Consider the following 21,647-nt stretch of genomic DNA (forward strand, 5'->3'; position numbering starts at 1 on the left):
CAGCTGCTGGACGATCTCAGGGAGTCAGGTCTGATAGACTCCTCATCTCCTCCATGGAAACCTGGAGAAGAGTTGGCCTCAATGTACCCGAGAACCTTCCCCTGTTCCCCATCCCCTGCAACAGCTTATGCTGGTCCAGCATGTCTGAAATCTGCCTGTAGGCCACAACATTTGACTGTGGCCCTGCTCCATTCACAGGGGAACTCCACGTGGATCAGCAGCCAGTGCACACATACCTTGCAACGCTGACCCCAAAGCCTTTCAGGTGCTCTTTAGAGCCACACCATCCCCCTGATTCACAATTAGCAGACAGCAACCCAATGACTTGTTTCACCACTGATTGAGGTGTGCTTCAGCCACCACCTCAGCTAACAGCAGTGGGCTTCACGTGTCCTTGCATCACCTTCAGCAAGGTCTAAAACCATTTTAGAGGGCTGCACAGAAGGAACTGCGTAGGGCATTTCATCACCTTCAAGCAAAACCTCTCCCCTTTCAGAATCAGTTATCTCTGAGCTGTTGTATTGCTCACTCTGAAGGGGAAAAAGTACAATCAGGTTTTGTAGAAGGGCTTTCAGAGCTCTCAGCCTCTATTAACAGACACCAAAGTTGGATCAACTCAGTCACTCCAGTACAAGCACCTTCCAGACCTTCCAGATGCTGTTTCTGCTTCATTAAGACTAATCACCAGATCTTAAAATCCACAGCCAGATTCCTGCTGCCATCCCCACCCACATCTGGAGTTCCATGAAGGGTTTTCCAGATTAGATTCCCTCATCTTAACGCTGTCACGCTCGGCAGAGGAGTGCACTTTAACAGCAGCAAAGCAGACACCATTTTTTGGTACAAGTACTTTTATTTCATCTCTACGAAGATGAGCGCGTTCACGCGATGCTTCCTGCATTGGAGGCTATCCTGGGCCACAGATCTGCACACTCCTTGGCCACAGGGCCTGTGATGGCTGAACCTGGAGAAGAGAAAAACAAAGCAGCACATCAGAGAGCCAAGTCAGTGTGGGTGCATTACCTGGGGAGAACCTGGGTCCTTGGCCCAGGCGAGCAGAGCCCTCTAACCAAGCACGCCAACCCCAGCTTTGGCCCAGCCCTAGAAGCTGCTCCTTCTTGCCCATACCTTTCATTTCACCTTTATTGTTCACTATTACCCCCGCGTTGTCTTCAAAATACAGGAACACCCCATCTTTTCTTCTGTACGACTTCCGCTGCCGAATGACCACCGCTGGGTGCACTGCCAAGAGACACGAGCGGGTCAGCGTCCTTCAGCATCCCTTCCAGGGCAGTTCAGCAGCTTCCCCCAACATCTAACCCTCCTTTGCAGAAGCTGAATCACACATCGGGGTCACGGCTCCGATGCAGGCTGTACGTTCAGTGGGGCAGACACCAAAATCACTCTACTCTCAGCCTTCCAGCATTCCTGTCACAGAACCTATTCAACATCCTTGGTGATACCTGGGAATGCAGCTCGCACCTACACGAGCTTTGCTGGCATCACACTGGCAGAGCAGAACTGATGGCTGAGGATATATGGATGAAGTTTCCCCCAGGGACAAATTCTGAAGGCATTAATACATTCAGAAACAGACAACCAAATCTCCACTTGGAGAAGACAACGTTGTTCCAGTGACAGCCCACAGCAGGACTGCCTCCAGAGGTAGGGAAGCCTACTTTCCAAGGCCATGTCACATCACTGATTGAAACAAACAGCACAGGCTGCCACTTCACCCAAAAGCAATGCTTTTCTCTGCCCTTCCACGACAACTCACTGAGCCACGGGACACAGACCCAACAAGTGCTTTTTAGAAGGGCGGAGCAAACGCTCCAGCAAGCAGGCATCTGCCTCCTGCACCTAGGTAAGAAGGAATCAGTGGGACAACTGCCCCTCCACCCCCCCCAGGAGAACGCTGTGGTACACCCACACACAGCAGGATCTGCCTGTTGCTACAGCGAAGTGTGGGTAGGAGTGCCACGCAGGCATAGTGGGCTCAGCTGCTTCTCCCCGTGCTCACCCTTCTTCCTCAGCTCTGGCTTGCCCTTCTTGACTGTTGCCATGACCATGTCACCCACACCAGCTGCTGGCAGCCTATTCAGGCGTCCCTTGATCCCCTTCACGGAGATGATGTACAGGTTCTTGGCACCTGTAGACAGAAGGGCTCAGCGTTAACAGAACCGTGCTGAGATGCTTCCCCTGCAGGGACTGCCACCTCAGCGGGTGATGGGACCACCAGCACAAACGGCTGCTTCACCCCAAAGCATCACCCCACCCTCCCACAACGCAGACCACAACGCAGGGAGCGCTTCGTGGAAGAACCAGAGGAGCTCTGCACGCACACACCAGCAGCACGGCTCGCAGCCCGCCCACCCGGAACGGGGCACCCACCTGTGTTATCAGCGCAGTTGATCACAGCTCCCACGGGGAGACCGAGGGAGATACGGAACTTCGCTCCGGACGAACCTCCGCGTCCTGCGGGCACAGGAGAGCCGTGAGATCACCGCCACGCGGCGCGGAAGGGAACAGCGGGAATTGGGGGGGGAGCCCACCGAGCTCAGTTCCCCCCCAGGGCGGGCTACGGGGCACCGGGCGCGGCCTGTGCGGAACAGCTACGCCCGACGCCGCCCCCAGCCGGGCCCGGCCACCGTCCCGGGCCCCCCCGCATCCTCCGCGCCCCTCGCCCCAACCGCAGAGCGGCGGATGGCGGCGGATGGCGGCGGATGGCGGCCGATCCCCGGCTCCGTCTCACCTCGCTTCGACATCTCGGCGCCGGAAGAGACGGCGGCGCGAAAGGCACGCTGGGAAATGGAATCTCCCCGGCGGACGTCACGTGACGAGGCCGGCCTGAGGGGGGAGGTCACGTGGGGGGGGAAATCACGTGGCGAGGGACGGAGCGGAGCCTGGCGCCTCCTGCAGGCGGACAGCGCCCGTAGTGCTCCGCAACCGCGGGCACCGGGAACGGTCGCAAAGCGCTCCACGACGGAGATAACTCGGCTCGAGAATTCGGGCCGAAAATTCATCTTTTGGCGTTTTTGTTCCAAAAGGTAAAGAACCAAAAAATAAAAAGGTGGAAATAAAGAAAAAAAAAAAAAAAGAGGGGGCACCCGGATTTGAACCGGGGACCTCTTGATCTGCAGTCAAATGCTCTACCACTGAGCTATACCCCCTCCGCCCGCGCTGCTCCGCGCTGCCGCTCCATGTGCTGCATTCCCCCCTCCCCCTCGCGACGTTTTCTGCCCCAAATGCTTTGCAGACCCCAACGCGACGCGCGACCCCACACCCGCAGCACGTTTTGCTGATGGCACAAAGCCGGGGGAGCGGCTGAGAGCAGAAGGACGCGCTGCCGTTGGTTGGGACGCGCTGAGAGCTGCGCAGAGAGCGACCCGATGGGGTCCCCGCGTCCTACACCCGGTACAGGCTGGGGGCTGCGCTGCTGGAAAGGTGCTCTGCAGGAAAGGACCTGGGGATGCTGGTGGCCAGCAGCGTGGCTCGGCGACTAAGAAGGCCCACGGGACCACAGTCGGCCAACGGTTGACCGCAGCTTGACTATGAGCCGACGCTGGCGAGGGGGGATCTGATCAGCGCTGATCGATATCCGAAGATATCGATCTTCGGATATCTTCTCAGAGGGAGCCGGACTCTGCTCGGTGATGCCAGGCTGCAGGGAGCAAAGCGCTGTGAGAAGGCACAGCTCTGGGTGAGCTCCCGCTCGGGGAGAGGGAAGAGCTGCAGGGGGCGACGCCGTGGGAGCCCCCCGAAGCTCCGCTGCGCGCAGGGATGGGAGCTGCTCCGTCCCCCACAGCATTTCCTGAGCCAAACGAGGAGAAACCGCCCACGGAGCAGCGCGACGTGTCTGAAGGCGCGATGGGGTGGAGGATGGGGGGGAGGAGCGGCGGGAACCGGGGAAAAAAATACAAAATCCAAACGAGGGGGCACCCGGATTTGAACCAGGGACCTCTTGATCTGCAGTCAAATGCTCTACCACTGAGCTATACCCCCGGCTGCCACTCCGCGCCCCGCGCCGCGTTCCTGTGCGGGACCGCGCGGTGCGGGGGGGAGGGGGAGGGGCGACACGTGGAGCGGTTCGGAGAGCGAAGCGCGTGCCCGCGCGGAGGGTCGTGCAAAGGGGCCGTGCACCCGCGAGGAGGGGGGAGGGGGTTGCGCGCACCCAGGGGGACGGAGCAGCGCGCGTGCAAGGGAGTGCGGGAGCGCGCGTGAGGGCAGTGGGGCGCTGCGCGTGGGTGGGCGCGCGCCGCCGCCCCGCCCCGCGCGCCCCCGCCGCCCCTCCCTCCCCCTCCACGTATTTAGGGGCGCGGCGCGCGGGCGGCGGCCCAGAGGCGGACGCGGCGGCGGGGGGAGCGGGGCGGCCATGAACCCCAACTGCGCGCGTTGCGGGAAGATCGTGTACCCCACGGAGAAGGTGAACTGCCTGGACAAGGTGAGCGTGGGGGGCGGCATCTCCCGACCCCCCCCTTCTCTATCCTCGTTATCCACGCGCGGAGCGGACGGGGCTGTCGGGCTCTGCTCCGTGGGGCCGGGGTGCGGGGGGATCCTCTCCGGGTCCCGCAGCGCCGCGAGGCGGAACCCATCTGGTTCCCATTAACCGGGGGGCGGGGGGGGATTATTTTTAAGCTCCGGTTTCATCGGGCGCGTCCCCGTTCCCGGGGCTCTGCTTTCAGTATCGCTTTGGAGCGTTTCCCCGTTCAAATATAAAGCTTTTCTACGCCGGCGTTCCGGCCTTGAGGAGGGGGTGATGGGGGGGCGGGTAGCAATATCTCGCTGTGCCCCAGGCTCTGTACCCCCACGGGACCCCCGGAGCCTCCCCTTCCCCTCCCCCTACTTTGGGGCGCTCCCCATAGGATCTAAAATAAGTAACTCTCGGAATGCGCCGATCCGCGCAGGGACATTCCTGAGCCGCGCGGACCCCGGGGCCGCATTTTTCACGGATGAGGTTTTTCCCGACGCCGATCCATCAGCGCCGTGTCCCGGGGACCCTCCCGTTTGTTCCGAGCGGAGAAGTGGCTCTGTCTGCACAGCCCCCGCCCACCCCACTTCCCCGCGGGGTGTCCTGGCTGGGGTTCATTGGGGGAAGTGGTGGCGGAGGAGGAGGAGGAGGGGGGGGGGAACCGCTTCCTTATATACGCGCATCCCCGCGCTGCTCTCCGTGCTCGTGGGGTGCTGCTGCTGTGCGTGCCGGGCTGCGGGGGCTTCTCTTGCTGCGTGTGATTTCCCCCCCCCCCCCTTCCCCCCGTTTTAATCCTTCCTGCGGCTGCACGAGCCCGCTCGCCTCCCGGAAAGCACGAGCCGACCGTGGATTTCGTAGCGTGCGTGTCAGCTCCGAGCAAAGTCTGAAGGGCGGCTCTGCCCGCCCCGCACCGGGCGGGGGCTGCGGGGGGAGCGGTGCTGAGCGCTTCTTCCGACGTCCTTAACCGAGACGGACGGCAGATGGGGGCTGAGCCGCTCGGTTTGGGCTCTCAGCATCGCCGTGGTGCGGCTCCCGCTGCCGGCCCGGCGTCTGCGGGCGATGCTTCGCTAAGAACGACGGCCCCGCTCGGCAGCGGGGGGGGTCCCCGCCCCCGGTTGAGGGCTGCGATGCTTTTGCTGGGGGAAGAGACACGGGGGCCCCTGTAGGGCTGCTGTGAAACCAAGCCGGGATTTGCTGTTAGTTCCTTAAACCTGGACACAAACCCAGCGGGCTCTCCCGGTGTCGTTTCATCCTGAACGGTGCAGCAGTGGCAGGAGGATGTGCTCAGCTCACAGTGCTCGGCTGTGAGCTCCGTCCCCGTGCTCTGAGCACCTCAACCTGGGAGCTGAAAAGCACAGACATCAACGCTCCTGTAAAAACCTATTTGCAGCGTGGCCTCCTTTCTCTGCTGGAGGGTGAGGAGCGACAGGATGGGAAGCACGCGGAGCTGCTGCTCCTTTGTGGTGCTGTGTTGGGGTCAGGAGATGTTCAGAGGTGGCAGTGCTGAGGGCTGCAGGCAGCTCTCTGTGCGTTCACGTTGTTATGGTGCTGGGGATGGCTGGCAAGCTTGGAGAGATCCCTGGGTTACCTCTGGAGCAGCAGTAGCTCGGCTGGAAGCTTGTAGCTTGCGAGATGCCCAGAGCTCTGAGGATGGTTGGTGTGTCTGTCCCACCTGAAAGCACGGAGGAGTGGGGGAAAGAGTCCTGAGTGGGCAGGATAGGAGCTGGGGGACAGCACAGGGCAGTGCAGGGAGATGCCCCTCTGCTTGGCTGCCGTTAGCAGGAAGCCAAGGAGGAACTCGCAGGAGGAAGAGCACAAATACGTTGCTGTGAGCAACTGAGAGGCAGCGAGTTGTCCCGCTCCGCTGAGTCACAGTGCTGAGGGCTGTGTTTGTGCTCGGGGTGTGGTACCTGGGGGTGGGTGGCACAGGGCTGTGGCTGCTCCTGCAGGAGCAGAGCACGGAGCAGAGCCCGGAGCCAGCAGTGGAAACAGATGCTTAGGAGCTTCAAGGTGGAAAAAACATTACGGGGTGGAAACTGTTGCACCAGAAGCAGCTGTTCTCCCTGTGTTTACTCACTCCGTCTCCTGACTCAGAGCCCTGGGTGCTGAGCTGCTGGCTTGGCTCTGCTCCTTCCTTCCGTGTCTTTTTGGAGTGGCAGTGGGCAGCTCGTGTGTGGAGTGTGACTGCTGAGGGGAGGAGAGCCACTGGAGTGATGCTTTCCTTCTGCAATTCCTCTGCACAGCTCTGCTCCCCAGCTCCGAGCCCCCAGCCCCTCGTTGGGAAGCAGGGTGCTGGGTCACAACAAGGCATGGCTGGGGCATCCTGTGGGGTCACAGCTCTTTCTGAGCTGTTCTCAGAGGGCTCCTTCCAGCCCCTGGGCCAGAGAGGCCCTAAACGCTCCAAATGAGCCTTTAGAGCTCATTAGATGCTCATAATGTTGGGTTGTGATCTGAATTTTGAGTCTTTAACCTTGAATGTGAGTGGGAAGGAGAGCTGTGCTGCTGTGAGTGTGTGCCCAGAACTTGGGGGATGCCCACACCCCCTCCCCAGCTTCAGGCTGCTTGTCCTTATTGCTCCAGTCCTACCCTGATAAGACACGGCTCTGGCTGCCAGCGGTGTAGGAGAGGGCCTTGAGGTGTGCATAGGGTGACCTGTGGGGTACAGTGAGGGTGAGAGAATCTTTGGCACACCTTTGTTGGACTGAGTGCTGCTCATGGAGGGCTGGGCATCTCCATAGCCCCACCTGACCTGCTCTCCTGGCCAGCTCTGGGCTCCCATCAGCAGAAAAACCCACAGCCCTTTGAAGCTGTGCACCACAGCTGCTGGCTCTGCTGAGTGCCTGTGTGAGGAGGAGCCTTCTATCTCCTCAGCCTAGCCCTGTGAATTCCTGATCTGGAGATAAAACAACACACTGCTGTAACACGAAATCATAAGCGCTGCTGCTCTATTGGGATAAGATGCCCTGGGAGAGGGGGGCTTGCTTATCCTACACTGGTGGCAGCACTCTGTCCCCAGGCCCTGCAGAGGCTGTGGGTGCCAGCACTGACATCCCTGGGCTGAGCTTCACAGAGTAAGACCGGTCCCTCGTGCTGATGCTCCTCTCCTCCATTTGCAGTTCTGGCACAAAGCATGCTTCCACTGCGAGACCTGCAAGATGACCCTCAACATGAAGAACTACAAGGGCTACGAGAAGAAGCCCTACTGCAATGCGTAAGTGCTGCCATGGGGGTGCTGGGGCTGGGGGTGCCGGGGGCCTGAGGGACCCTCCTCCCTCTCAGTGTTGGTTTTCTTACATCCCAAAACATGGGGTCCTGGAGCCCTGACCTGGTTCTTTGGGGCAGCATTTGGGGACGGGGAAATGTGTTCTGGCTGTGGCTTGGGAGCCTGTCCTGCTCCGTGTGCAGGTGAGCGAGACTGCTGTATTTGTTTCTTAATATCTGTAAAGCAGCTTTGCAATGAGATCTTTTGTAGCTGCTTCTTATACATCAATGGGTCTTAGGAGGAAAATTAGATGATGTGCTGCTGCTTAGCACTTGTGTAGCAAGCTCCATTCACAGAGTACTTAAAAAAAAAAAAAAAAACAACCCTCTAATCCTGACAACATCCTTGTAAGATGGGTATTAACCATATTAATGTCTAAGAATAGAAAGGAGAAGCAATAGAGCTGTCAGTCAGTGGTGCGGCAGCAAAACCCACTTCTGTAGCTGCAGTGGTGGTGGTGATGCATCCCTGAGACTCCCGCAGGGCTGGGATGGTGGCCTCCGTGTCCCTCAAGGGGTGGCTGTGTCCTGCAGGGCATGAGAGCCCTCAGCAGTCCTTGTTGCTGCCAAATCCCCCTCCCCTGCATGCTCCACGTCGGCTGGGACATGCTGCAGACCTGGGGTCCTGTTCTGCTCTTTCCCTCTGCTGCTGCTGCTGCAGGGGAAGTGGGATAATAATGGGAAATTCCTGAGATTCCAAGGAGTCTGCGCAACCCCGACCCATCTCAGTTTCTCAACCCCCTCTGCTCCAGAGCTGCCTTTGATGCTGGCTGTGGCCTTAACTCTTTCACAGCCACCCCGGGAGCCTCTGCTCTCCCCCAGGGCATCGCTCACATCGCATGGAGACCCACAACACGCTGTGCCCTTCCTGCTCGGTGTGGCTGTGCCTTAATGCTCGGGGAACTCCGGGCTGCTGGGTGAGGATGCACTGCTCCATTCTGCCCCACTAGGTCCTGGCAGGGGGGACACAGGGACAGCTCAGCAGGTCCTGGTGCTGCGGGTGCCATCTTCCACCCTCCTGCAGGAGTGGGGGAACGGCAACGTTTACTCTGGCATGGGAGCGGCTGCTGTGCTGAGCACAGGGTCTGCTCTGTTTGAGCCGTGGCCTTCTGCCAAATTCCGAAGTTTCTTTCTTCAGGAGAGCAGGAGGAAGAGGGCAGGGCTTCCTCTCTCTCGTTCTGCCACTGCCTGGGCAATAAATCCGGGCTCAGCCTTCGGGCAGCTGCAGCTCTGTGCTCCCCAGCAGTACGTGGTGTAGGTGTGCCTGGTCCCTGCTCCCTGGCTGCACCCAGCTGTGCTGCCCTGTGTGTGCAGTGTGTCCTGGGCAGTGGGGAGCACTCTGTACCCCCAACACCTCCCTTCACAGTGCCGACGCTGCAGACCCTCCCCCAAAACCCCATCTCTGCTTTCTGTGTAGCACTGTCCCACACTCCTGGGGAAAAAAAGGAGCCCCAGCGATGCGTTCTTGGCTCTGTGCAGTACTCCATCACCTCTGTGCATCCAGTGATCCCTCAGGCTGGGGGGTGGGGGGGGGGGAAGAGGAGCAACTGAGTGCTGGGTGGGCATCCAGGTGTTTGCGTGGCACTGGGTTTGTGGAAGGAGTGCCCCTGTGTGCTGTGGGTAGGTGGGAGTGGGCAGTGGGATGTATGGGGAAGGGCCCTCTCCCCCCGTTCCTCTTCTTCTCGGGTGCATGGAAGCTCCCCAGCCCTGGGGTTTGGAGGAGGGGCAGCACACTCCTGCAGGTATTGGGTGCCTGTGCAGACACTGCCCTATTGTTGAGCACTGCTCGCAAAGCAGATGGTGAGTGAGCGTGTTCCTTGAGAAATCCAATCCCGTTGTCAGGGTGCTGCTGGGTGGGGGTCCTCCCTGCAGCCCCAGCTCTCCATGCACAGCAGCAATACCCCATGCCCCAGCCCTGCAGAGCCCACGGGTGGCTGTGGGTGTCTGTTGTGTTCCCAACCTTGCTTATCCTATCCGTGCCTGGGGCCAAAGACCTTGTGGAAAAAACCAGTAGTGCTGTGATGCCGACCCTGCTCCCATAAACAGTACTCTGGGGGGGGGGGGGGGGGGGGTTAAGTGGACAGGGAGTGCTCTGTTTGGGGGGGACGGGGTGGCTGTGGGATGAGCGGTGCTGCTTCCAGGAGCTGCTGCTGACTTCACAGCTTGGCACACCCCGCTCTGCTTTTACTTGAAATCTTTCCACTGTGGATGAAAGCAGGTTCTTGGAGCAGGCTGCTTGTGCTGCAACACCCTCTGTAAGTGCTGGCACAGCCTCTGGGAAATGGGGGGGGGAGCTGAGCAAAGCCCCAGGATGGTGTTATGGTGCTGCCCCCTGCTCAGCACCGGGCTCCCTGTGCTGGAGCTGTGCCCCTGGGTCCCCTTCTGTTGTGTGGTGGGTGCTGGGGCAGCCTCTGTGAGGAGCTCATCTCGCAGAGCTGTGTTGTGCTCAGCACGGACTGGGAGCAGATGCTGGGAGAAGCAGCAGCTGCACACGTGGAAGGCTGGCCCGGCCATCTTGGCAGCCTGAAAACACTGGGAGGAACCGAGATCCCACTCTGCAGCCTGCTCATGCAGGGTGGGATGTTTGCAAGCTCTCTGCAAAGTAGCAGAGTGCTGTTTTCATTTAAGGAAGAACAACAGTTTGTTATTTTTTAAGCTTGTCCCCGTGAGCCAGCAGCTCTGTGAAGGGCAGGATGTGACTGCAGAGCCTGCTGGCAGTGCACAGCCTGTTGCTCCCTCTGGGTAACTCTTTGTTGCCAAAGCTGCTGTGCAGCTGTGGGGGTGATGCTCACCTCCTGGAGGTGTGGGATGCTGCTGCACATCTGCTTGAAGTGCTCACTTGGAGCCTGTGTGTGAGGGCAAGCAGTGCACTGGGCTCTTGCGAATGCTGATTGCTGCTGAAACGCAGCGTGCAGAAGCTGTGCGTGGCCATGGGGGCGTGTTGGAGTCATGCTGAAAGTGGCAACTCTTGTTCCCGTTGTCTTGAAGAAGCATCCCAGTGCTGACCCTAAGTGTAACTCTGCCTCAGAGGGGTTCAGGTGCAGCCCCTTGGCTCGGTGGTGGGGTTGGTGTGGGGTGTGTGCCACACAGCTCTTCAGGAGAGCTCCCACCCCCATGGAGGCAGAGGGGAGACAGCAGAGCCAGCTGGGGGTGCAGAGCAGACAGACCCTGATCCCTGGTAATCCTTGGCTGCCTCCAGGTGCTGCAGGGCTGGCGGCCCCAAACTGCCCCTAATGCAGCAGCCAGACAAGCTCGGTCTGCCCTGCAAAGACTGCCCTGACCTGGTTTAGTGGAACAGTGTGAGCTGCCTGGGGCTCCAGGGCTGCGTGGGGGCTCACTCCCTTCTCTGGGGTGGATTGAGGGTAGTGAGCAGCTCCATGGATGGCACCCACAGAGAGAAAATGGGGGAGAGGCCCTGAGCAGGGTGGTGCATCCCATATTGCCCTGCTCCATGCCCTTCAGTAGCCCCATTGGATCCTGAGTGCCCCATTCGTTAGGCACTAATTAGACAGGAGGCATTTGGGGCGATGAGCACCTTCCTTACCTGCACCATTTATGGGTCTGACCATGGGATGGGGAGCAGGAGAGCACCCCACGTGGGGAGGGACACACCGTCCCCATCCCTGGTGCAATTCTGCTTCATGCACACATGCTCCCCCAACCCGAGGCAATCCGTCAGTGCTTCCTCATTAAGATTTAATTTACTGCTGCGAGCGCTGTGGCTGATTCTCATGCATATGAGATGGTTTCCCTGTTGCAGGGAGATGGACATCTGTGGTTGCATCCCTGCTCCTTCGTTCCCAGCACACAGAGATGCCTTCAGAGCTCCCCACAGCTCTGCAGAGAGCTGATGCTTGGCCCTGGGGGGAGTGGTTCTCTTGGTGCATTTCTCCCCATTCCCCATTACAGGCTGCAGCCTTGGGAAGGATACTGCAAAATCTCACTGACCGAGGGGGAAACCCAGTGCTGGTTTGTGCTCATCTCTTCTGTCTCTCCCCAGCCCCTGCCCGTGTTGTCAATGGCAGCTGCCTTCCAGAAGATGGTGGTGATGATTTTTGCCCTGCAGCCGTGGCTGTGTGGTTTCCCCCATCTCAGTGGGGATGATTTATGGCGTTGCTTTGCAGTCCTGCAGCACTGGGGTCGTCCTCCTCCCCACACCCTTTGCTCGGACCCTTCCCTTTGCTATTAGCATGCCCAGAGCGTTGGATGCGGTTGCCATGGAAATGGGATGATTTAGACTTGGAGAGCACAGAGCTGTGACAGAGATGAGGATGCTGCACCACTGCGTTTGCCTTTGCCCTTTGCAGGAGCTGCACAGTGTCACACTGTGCTCTGCAGTTCCCCAGCCCCGGGCTAAATGCAGCACCGCTGCCAGCAGAGGGGTTTGGGTTCCTTGTCTTTGTGCTTAGAAAGTGGTTTTGTTCTCTTTGACCCCAGTGTGACTCAGGTGGTGGCTTCCAATGAGCTCAGGAAGGGGCTCCCGTGGTGAGAGTGGGGAGCACCAGGGCTGTCCTCCTCCTCCTCCTCCAGTGCTGCTGAGCTGCAGCAGTGCATGAGTGCTGCTGCAACAGAGCCCCAGCACCCCGAGCAGCCACCTCCTGGTGCTGTGTTGGGATGGAAGTGTGCATTCCCTGCACCCAGCTTTGGACAGAAAGCACTCTGAGTGCTCAGCCCGTGCACTGCTGGCTCTGCAGCACAGACACCGTGGCCGTAATGCACACACAGCATTCAGGAGCATCTTGCTGACTGCAGCCCAGCCATGTGGGCAGACCTCTCTCCTTCTGCAGCCCTTCACATCCCCCTGCAGCAGTGGGTTGGGTCCCATAGCTGTGCTGCTGGTTGCTGCCTCTAGAACATCCCTCGGGCAGAGGCTGTGCTGTGGAGCTGCAGCCACAATTCCCAGTAGATAGAGAGGTCTGGAGACTGCCTGCTCAGCCATCCCTATGGCTTTAGCTTTCACCCCAGTGCTTCAACCCATGGCAAAGCCCCCCCCAGCACTGTGGTGTTGGGTTTGGTCAGCACAGGGGTGGCAGTGCAGAGCCCCACAGCCCCCAGCTGGGTGAGCACAGTGCCCCAACACCATGCTCAGCCATGCTGGGAGCAGAGCCCGACCTCACAGTGTTGTATTTCCCCCATCAGATTAATCTAAACAGAGATTAAACCGTATCCTTGGAGCGGTCGGTGATCTGCTGTCATCCAGCACTGCTCCTCATCCCTCTCAGCTGCTGCTGAGCTTCCTTTCCCCTTTCTGCAAACCACATCTGCTTTGTCTGCTTTCTGTGTGTGCGTGGGGGGGTTCTCTATTTTCTCAGCATGGCTCGGGTGTCTATTTTTGTTGTCTCACTTCCTGTGTTGCTGTGTGAGGTATGTGCTGCTCTCAGGTCTGTCTCAGTTTGCCTTCCTGCTGCGCTGACCGCAGTGTGGCCGTGGGCAGAGCTGCTCACACTGCTCCTGGGTGCAGTGGATTCCCTGTGATGGCTCTCAGGGGTGCGGTGTGGGGCACTGTCAGACCCATAGGGCTCCCACGTGGTCCAGGCAGGGATGGGGATGCAGCTCCCCATAGCTTAGGGCTCGCCCTGGCTATCAGTGTGGGAGCTGGGGGCTGCCCAGTGTGAAAGTGCTGGGGCTGGGATGGGGTCAGAGCCACGTGCCCAGGCAGACAATGCATCTGCAGGTTTATTTTCAGCCCTGCTCATCTCCTTCCGGAGCTGCCTTGTCTGGGCTTCCAGGAGGGTTTGTTCAAGTGAAGGGAGGTGGAAGTGAGCTGGGAGTGCTGCTGTGCCCCCACAGACCTGAAGCGCTGCATCTGGGCACAGCTGCTGCTGCACCTGGTGGTGCCCAGTGATGGATTTGCTCGTGGAATCCCCCCACATTCCAGAAGCTTTACCTCTGCTTTCCCTTCCTCCTGCGAGGGGGAAGGGCTGCGTTCCCATTCTCAGGGGGAGCTCATGGTGTTTGTGTCAGATGTTCACCTCCTGCCACGCCTGAGCTCTCCCCGCTGTGGATCTGTGCTGCAGGAACGCTGGTTGTGGCTCTCCTGCTTTACAACCCCGTGTTGGGCTCATCCTAAACATCACCCAACGTGTGGGATGGGTGCAGGTGAGGCACTGTTCTGCTGACGGGGCTCCTGCTGGGTGCTGCCATCCTTAATGTGAGGTCTGTGGCTGAAACTGCAGCAGAACGAGCAAGGAGAGCACCAGGATCCTCCTTGTCTGCTTTTCCTCTTAAAAAGGGGGTGAGGTGCTGCTGTGGGCGTGCACCCCCAGCACAGTGCCATGGAGAGGGGTGGGTGCCCACTGCTGACACTGTTCCTTCTCCCCACAGACACTACCCGAAGCAATCCTTCACCATGGTGGCAGACACTCCTGAGAACCTGCGCCTAAAGCAGCAGAGCGAGCTGCAGAGCCAGGTGAGCGTGCACTGAGCTGCAGAGCCAGGTGAGCGTGCACTGAGCTGCAGAGCCAGGTGAGCGTGCACTGAGCTGCAGAGCCAGGTGAGCGTGCACTGAGCTGCAGAGCCAGGTGAGCGTGCACTGAGCTGCAGAGCCAGGTGAGCGTGCACTGAGCTGCAGAGCCAGGTGAGCGTGCACTGAGCTGCAGAGCCAGGTGAGCGTGCACTGAGCTGCAGAGCCAGGTGAGCGTGCACTGAGCTGCAGAGCCAGGTGAGCGTGCACTGAGCTGCAGAGCCAGGTGAGCGTGCACTGAGCTGCAGAGCCAGGTGAGCGTGCACTGAGCTGCAGAGCCAGGTGAGCGTGCACTGAGCTGCAGAGCCAGGTGAGCGTGCACTGAGCTGCAGAGCCAGGTGAGCGTGCACTGAGCTGCAGAGCCAGGTGAGCGTGCACTGAGCTGCAGAGCCAGGTGAGCGTGCACTGAGCTGCAGAGCCAGGTGAGCGTGCACTGTGCTGTGCCCTTTTGTGCTGCCTTTTCTGCTCCGGTGCTTTCCCAGCACAGAGCAGGAGAGGTGTGTGTGGGGCGTGGGTCTGTTTTGCTGTTGGCCGTTCCACTCATCTGTGGTGGCTGTGAGCTGGCACCCCCCAGCCCTGCAGTGGGATTTTCCCTGCTGGCACCCAGCAGTGCAGTGGGGTGAGATGGCAAAGGATGGGTGTGGGCTCTGCGGGTGCCAATTTTGGGTAAACCCGAAGGTTGGAGGGGTTGGAAGCTCTGGCAGGAAGAAATGAACAGATGGAACAGGCACAAAGTGGGAAGAGGGGAGGCTGCGTGAGCTGAGCAGACGTGCCCCCTCTGTGCCCTGGGGTGTCCCTGAAGCCCCTGGCTGTGGTGCATCTGTGCATCCTGGGGGTGTTGGGATTGCTCTGGGCAGAGCTGCAGTGGGAGAGAATGCATCCAGGGGCAGTTCTGGCCTGAGTCACCGTCTCTGGGGAGAGCACAGGATGTGGCAACTGTTCTGGGAATCTCTTTCACATTTTTTTTTCTTTCTTTTTTTAATTCCTTCAATGGAAAGGGGCAAAAGGGAAAGGTGCAGAGAGCCTGCCCGGAGCTGTCGATGTTGGCTCAGTGTAGTGCTGGCAGTGATCAGGCAGCACAGGGTTGGGGTTTGCCCAGGGTTGGTATGAGGGTGAGCTGTCATCCTTTGGGGTCAGCGTGTTCCCCTCCATGTGCCCGGAGGAGACACTGCCGCCCTCCTCCTCTTCTGGTGAGCCTGGAAGGCAAACAGAATTGGGGTCAGGACCTCACCTGGTGGCAGGTAGAGCTGTGAGAGCTGTGCTTGGCGAGGCCAGCCCTGCCCAGCAGCTCTCTGCACATTCGGATGGAGCTCAGCCCAGCTTTGCTTTGTGCTCTGTGGACCCATGAAGGGGGCACAGTTGTTTTTCCTTGGGAATAATCGAGAGAACGCTGCACCAAGTGCTCTGCAGTCCCTGGTGCTGCTTTTACAATGAGCTCAGCTCCTCATTAGCTCTTGCTTATTAAAGGAGACCACGGGGAGGGGGTGCTGGCACTGCCTTGACTTTTCTGTGGCTCGCTGGGATGCTCAGCTCCCTGTGCTGTGTGTGGAGCTGGATGTGTCTGGAAGTGAAAGTAGGTTCCCTCCTCTGCACGAGGTCACTGTGGGGTGTTACCAATCCCATTTCCCTCTGCACTGAGTGCCTGCTGTGCCCAGAGCATGGACAGTGCCCTTAGGGGGGGCTGAGCCCTGCATCCTACTCCTGCACTGCTCCTCCACCTCTGCAGTGTGCACAGCCCCTCTTTAAAGGAGGGGACTGGAGCAGACACCCTATGCTGTCTTAATGTTCCCAAATGCTCAGCAACTTCTGTTTCTTGTGAGGGGTGAAGCAAAGCTCCCTGCACAGATCCTGTCACCTCTGGAGCATTGTGGGCAGTGGCAATGAGAGCAGTTTGTTGTAGGGTTGGCTGCGTGTGATCATGTCACAAGAGGGCGAGGGGTGTCCAGTCCGCAGGACACCAGCACCCACCTCTTGTGTGCCAGGATGGGCTGAAGGCACAGCTCCAGGGAGCAGAGGGGATGGGTGGCAGTGGGATACAGAGCAGTGGAAGTGAACTGAAGTGGGTGGGAGCTGCCCGGAGCCCCAGGGAGGACAGGCCCTGAACACACTGCAGATCTCAGTGCCTTTGTTCTGCCCACAAAGGGTCACTCTCCTGTTTTGTACTTCTCCAAGTGCTCGAGCTAACGCTGCCGCTGCTGTGTTTCATGGACAGCCTCACAGTGACAGAAGGAGCTGAGCAGACCTTCAGAGGTCACCCCCAGCCCTTCCAGAACAGGAGCCGGGCTGCAAACTGGGTAAACTGGAACTGCTGGCTGGGAGCTGTGTTAGGGAAAGAGCTCTGTGTCCTCCGTGGGGCTGCTGCCTGCTGGAGCTCCCCAGCAGCTCTGTGCTTCCCTTTGCAGCTGTGTTTGTGGTGACCCCAATGGGGGTGATGTGCCAAACCCACACCCCAGTGCAGATCCACCACTTTCCTCCTCTGTTTGTGTTTGTGGAGAGGGCGTCTTCTGTCCCGGTCGCTGTAGATGCTGGATAATAACATCCCGTGCAGCTAAATGCATCTGCAGAGTGACAGCTTTTACGCCTCTCGCTGCCCACGTGCGGCGAGCAAATCGCAGGGTTCCCCTTCTGTGGTTCCTCTCGAATGCTAAAAATGGGCATTTTGGGGGCAGCCGCCCTGCCCGTGCACCTCAGGTACCCACAGCACACCCAGCTGCCTTGTAAGGGCAGGGAGAAGCAGAAAGTCACCCGTTCTGAGTGCTTCCTCCCTCCTCCTGCTCTCTGCCCTGGCGATGGCTGTGGCCCTGCACTGTCCCCTGCTCTGTTTTCCCCTCCCAGCTCTGATTGCTGTGGGGCAGAACCTCATGTGCAGCATGCACTGTGCCCCACGTGCTGGCGTTTGTCCCCTCAGCTCCTGGGTTGGGCTCCCCCTGCATCGAGGGCAGCCCTGTATGGGATCCTTAGGGGCTGTGTTGCTCTAACCTGGGTGCTATAGGGAGAAAAAAGGAGGAGTGAGGTTCAGGAGGGTAAATGTATGCAATTATGAAGGGAACCGCTTAGCCCTGCGATGAGCTTCTTGCTCGAGGGTGCTTTACCTGTCCTTCTTTTGCTTGTCGAGCTGTGCATTTGCAGCCTGATGTGCAGCACCCCGAGGCTGCTCCTTCCTAATGGCAGAGTTTGGGATGTGATCCTGACCCACTCGAGCTCTTCTCTCCCTTTCAGGGCTGCTGCCCTATAATCGACCTCTTGGTTCCTCCCTGATGTGCTTTGGCACCTCGCTCTCACTGTTACCCTCCCAGGGAGGACTCTGCAGCCTGGTTCATTACACCTTTGCCTTCTAACATCACATCAGTTACTGATTGTGGATCATGCCATGCGTGCTGTGGCTGTGGGGAAGGGGTGGAGGCTCTGTAGCTTCCATGGCTTGTGTTTCTGCTGCTGTGCAGGGTGGGAGCAATGTGTTTGCAAGGTGCAGCTCGGGGCTGTGTGCTGGAAACGTGGTCTGAAGGCTGCACAGAGCTATTTTAAAGCATGCGAGGGGATGAGTGAAAAAAGCAGGGTTTTGCTGGTGATCAGCACGGTGGGAAGCGATGCTGAGGGCAGTGTCTGGCCAACAAATGGGGATGCTCAGATCTGCTGGCCTCCAGCCCCACAGTCTGCTCTGTGATGGCCGTCCTGGGCCTCTTCTGTCCCTCAGTGTCCCCAGACAGAGCTGTGGCTGAGCTGACCTGCAGTGGCAGCCTGCAGGAAACGCAGAGAGAATCCAAGTGACCCCAGCCCTGCTGAAAGAGCAACAGGATGAGCAGAGCACAGGAAGCTGTTGCGTTTCAGCTCTTGGCAGTGCCCCATTTTGCTGTTAGCAGATCCGTTACAGGGACTCCTGCACAAACCCAAGGCTCAGACAGAGCTGTGCGGGGCGCAGGGACAGCGAGCTCCATCCCCTGCAGCTCACTCTGTTTGTTCTCCATCCCACCCAGATTCGCTACAAGGAGGAGTTTGAGAAGAACAAGGGAAAGGGTTTCAGCGTGGTGGCTGACACCCCGGAGCTGCAGCGAATCAAAAAGACTCAGGATCAGATCAGCAATGTGAGTGCCCTCTGATAGTTGTGTCTGGCACTGCTGTGCTCCTCCATTGTGGAGCTGGGGGGAGGGAGGGGGGCACGGGCTGTCACCGTAACTCGCTGTCACCATGACTTGTTATCACCCAGGCTGTCACCGTAACCCACCAGGAGCTCAGGAGACCCAGCTCTGCCTTTCCAAACACAGGGAGCCCAAGTCTGGGTTGGGTGTCAGGATGCATCCCGCTCCCCCCCCCATCCCTATCCGGGTGCTGTGTGCAGTATGGGGATGTCTGTTTCCATGGTGAAGGAGGAGGATGCACACACACACACACGTGCAGCTCCTGTATGGGTTGCAGCCTGCAGCAGTGCATCCCTCCAGCTGCACCCAGAGGGTTAATTAACCTTTAGCTGCTGGTGAAAGTCGTGTGCACGGCCCTTATCTTACAGCCCAAGCTGTTGCAAAACCTGGCCCAGCAGCAAGCTGGGAGGTTCCTCACTGAGCCCTGGGCTTACCCCAGGAGCTGTAGCTTTGCATGCAAAATCCTTTGGGTTTCTGACAGCTGCCATGCCTGTGCAAGGAGGGGGAGCCCACATGAAGGAGCTCATACACACACACAAACACAGCATTCCCCCCTTGGGGTGGGAGGTGGCTGTTGGTTCCCTCTCCTTTTGATCCCATTGTGCAGCTCTGCTCTGCTTGGAGGGCTGCAGGGTGTTATCCACGCATCCAGCCCCAGACCTGAAGGCTGTGCCTGGGCTGGGGGCTGCCGAGCTGATTTTCCTGCACAGGAGGCATTCAGAGCCCTGCAGGCATCTGGCTGCCAGCCTGGTGTGGCCGTGACCCACTTAGCACCCCCTGCAGAGCTCTGCACCGTGGCGGGGGTGGGGGGGAGGGAAGCAGCACAGGGGCTGCACTGCACACTGACCCACAGCACTGCCCCACAGCATCCTCTGCATGGAGCACACATGCAGCCCTGCACGGTGGGAAACCCTCCTGGGAACGGAGCTGTGCAGAGCCCAACCCCGTGCCTCCTGAGCACGGGGAAGCACAGTCCTGCAGCAGCATCCCCGTCCCTGCAGCTCTGCTCCAGGCTTTGCCTCCTGCCTGCAGGGAACCCACTGGAGTGCCCTTCAGTGCAGCACTGTTTAACCAGCAGACAAATGGGCTCCAGGTGCTTCCCAGTGGCAGGGTATTCATTAACGTGAGCAGCTATTAATTTTTACACAGTGCCCAGGCGTTGGGTTAACCCTTTGCAGCAGCGTGGGATCTCTAAAGGTGCTTTTGTTCTGTGCTCCTGCAGTGCAGGGGGTTGGGAGCCTGCTCCTGAGCCTCACCCATGCCTAGAAACCTCCTGTATCCCACCCTGGGACCCTGAAGTCCCCCTTTCCCTGGGCACAATGGGGTGTCACCCATTTCAGGCTGCTCGGTCCTCCCCATATGCCGTAGTGTGTGCCTGACCATGGGTGATTCTCTGCCCCTGCCCCAGATGGAGGCTTTGGGAACTTTCTGTTGGCTCTGCACACATCTGAAAGCTGAATCTTTCCTCATTTGGGGCACCACTGCTCTGTGGGGTTTCCCTCCTTCACCTTCCTGTGCCCACTCCCATCTTGATGCAGTTGCTGTGCTTCCTGCCCTGCCAACCTTGTGAAAAGCAATGAGCTGGGACCAAAGGCTGCTGCTGGGGGGTCCAGGGGTCTGCAGGGCCACCCAGGCTGCACTCTGACCTCTTCCTCCTCTCCTCTGTAGATCAAATACCACGAAGAGTTTGAGAGGAGCAGGATGGGCCCCAGCCCCAGTGAGGGAGCAGAGATGGAGCGCAGGAACTCCCAGGAAAGCACCAATTACCGACGACCAGAGCAGCACCAACCACCGCACCACGTCCAGCCCAGCAACACAGGTAAGGGCTGTCCCAGCACCCGGGGGCTTCGTGTGGCTGCAGATCCCAGTGCTAACAGTGTGACCCTTCCTGCTCAGTGTACCAGCAGCAGCCGCCGGCCTCGCAGTCCTATGGCTACAAGGAGCCCGCAGTGCCCACCTCCACGCAGCGCAGCGCACCATCCGCGGCGGGGGTGAGTGCAGGGCCTTCCAGGTCTCTTTCGACCCACTCCAATCAGTGATCCGGTGGTCTTTGAGGTCCCTTTCAATCCAAACCATCCTGTTCTTATCATCTTCCAAGTCCCCTTCCAACCCATGCCATTTATTGACTTTACAATCTTCGAGTTGGTCCCTTCTTTGAGTTGGTCCCTTCCAACTCAAACCATTCCTTGATGCTATGATCTTTGAGATCCCTTCCAACCCTAACCATATGTTGACCCTATGATCTTTGAGATCCCTTCTAACCCTAACCATATGTTGACCCTATGATCTTCGAGGTCCCTTCCAACTCAAACCATTCACTGATCCTATGATCTCTGAGATCCCTTCCAACCCTAACCATTCACTGACCCTACGATCTTCGAGGTCCCTTCCAACCCGACCATTTGGTGATGCTGTGATTCCATGGCTATCGCTGGCCCGGCTGTGCCGTGGGCTCCATGCCCTGGGGTCCCCATGGATCTCTCCATGCCCTCTGCCCTCTCTCTCCCCACAGAAGCGTTTCCGTGCCGTCTACGATTACAACGCGGCCGATGAGGACGAGGTCTCCTTCCAGGATGGAGACACCATCATCAACGTGCAGCAGATCGACGACGGCTGGATGTACGGCACGGTGGAGCGCACGGGCGACACGGGCATGCTGCCCGCCAACTACGTGGAGGCCATCTGAGGGGGTGGGGCTGAGCCCCCACCCTTCCCCCAGCATCCCTCACCTCCGCCGGAGCCGCATCCCGACTTCGTCCCGGTTTCTTTGTGTTTCTGCAGCCGCCTCTGGTTTCTCTCACCAATGTAGCTTTGTTCTAGCTCTGTCGGGACTGAGGGTCTGTCTGTGAGGGATGGAGAGGAATCTGGGACCAAACGTTTCTCCCTCTGCCTTCCTCCTCCCTTCTGCAGGGGTTGGGGTGCACACACATGACACACTGCCCCCCTCTCCCCCCCACCCCGGGTGCTCTGGGAATGCAGGGGGGGAGGGAGGAGCAGAATCATTTCCTTAGGACCAAATGTCTCACCTCTTGGGGGGGGCAGGGAGGGATGCTGGGGGGGGACCAGATGGCACCACCCGCCCTGCGTGCTCCGGTTCTGCTCGTCCCATTGCTTCCCCCAGCTCTCCGTTTGCCATTCCCAGTCCGACTGCACTCCTTCAGTCCTCAGTGTTGCAAACCAGACAAATATTTGCAGTAAAAATCTTTATTTGGGATTCAGAGTGGCTCTGGGCAGCCCTGGGAGCAGCTCCTGCTCCTGTTTCGGGGTCTGGTCACCTCGTTCTGCATCCCAGGCTGAGCAGTGCTGCTGTGCAGGAGCA

The 21,647-nt window shown here is 59.0% G+C and overlaps 3 protein-coding genes and 3 non-coding genes across 6 annotated transcripts in view; 2 read left to right on the plus strand and 4 right to left on the minus strand.

Moving 5' to 3' along the window:
- Positions 1–21,647, plus strand: part of RPL19 (ribosomal protein L19) — a 203,873-nt gene that overhangs the window by 133,066 nt on the left and 49,160 nt on the right. The gene's annotated exons all lie outside the window — the stretch shown is intronic.
- On the minus strand, positions 834–2,817 carry RPL23 (ribosomal protein L23). The gene is made up of 5 exons (XM_065753838.1): positions 2,753–2,817; positions 2,392–2,475; positions 2,021–2,149; positions 1,129–1,242; positions 834–964 (listed from the first exon to the last, which is right to left on the minus strand). The coding sequence occupies exons 1-5, from the start codon at positions 2,763–2,765 to the stop codon at positions 882–884; spliced, it is 423 nt and encodes a 140-aa protein (XP_065609910.1). The 5' UTR covers positions 2,766–2,817; the 3' UTR covers positions 834–881.
- LOC136059719 (small nucleolar RNA SNORA21) lies at positions 1,689–1,820 on the minus strand. Its single transcript, XR_010623303.1, has one exon. It is a non-coding gene; the product is annotated as a small nucleolar RNA SNORA21 (small nucleolar RNA).
- On the minus strand, positions 3,099–3,170 carry TRNAC-GCA (transfer RNA cysteine (anticodon GCA)). The gene has a single exon. It is a non-coding gene; the product is annotated as a tRNA-Cys (tRNA).
- TRNAC-GCA (transfer RNA cysteine (anticodon GCA)) lies at positions 3,931–4,002 on the minus strand. Its single transcript has one exon. It is a non-coding gene; the product is annotated as a tRNA-Cys (tRNA).
- Positions 4,324–21,032, plus strand: LASP1 (LIM and SH3 protein 1). Its single transcript, XM_065753832.1, has 7 exons — positions 4,324–4,441; positions 7,585–7,679; positions 14,054–14,138; positions 18,167–18,274; positions 19,997–20,147; positions 20,225–20,319; positions 20,841–21,032. Exons 1-7 carry the CDS (start codon positions 4,373–4,375, stop codon positions 21,012–21,014), a joined length of 777 nt encoding a protein of 258 aa, XP_065609904.1. The 5' UTR covers positions 4,324–4,372; the 3' UTR covers positions 21,015–21,032.

Source organism: Cyrtonyx montezumae, unplaced genomic scaffold (genome assembly GCF_038088225.1).
Source record: "Cyrtonyx montezumae isolate F1298 unplaced genomic scaffold, pur_monq_1.0 scaffold_82, whole genome shotgun sequence".
Lineage (NCBI taxonomy): Eukaryota > Metazoa > Chordata > Aves > Galliformes > Odontophoridae > Cyrtonyx > Cyrtonyx montezumae.

Coding starts and splice junctions, on each gene's coding strand:
- RPL23 (XM_065753838.1), bottom strand. Junction 2,150..2,391: donor CAACTGCGCTGATAACACAG/GTGGGTGCCCCG, acceptor TTCTGTCTACAG/GTGCCAAGAACCTGTACATC. Junction 1,243..2,020: donor GCCAGAGCTGAGGAAGAAGG/GTGAGCACGGGG, acceptor GTCTCTTGGCAG/TGCACCCAGCGGTGGTCATT.
- LASP1 (XM_065753832.1), top strand. CDS start 4,373: ATGAACCCCAACTGCGCGCGTTGCGGGAAGATCGTGTACCCCACGGAG. Junction 18,275..19,996: donor CTCAGGATCAGATCAGCAAT/GTGAGTGCCCTC, acceptor TCTCCTCTGTAG/ATCAAATACCACGAAGAGTT. Junction 20,320..20,840: donor GCGCACCATCCGCGGCGGGG/GTGAGTGCAGGG, acceptor CTCTCCCCACAG/AAGCGTTTCCGTGCCGTCTA.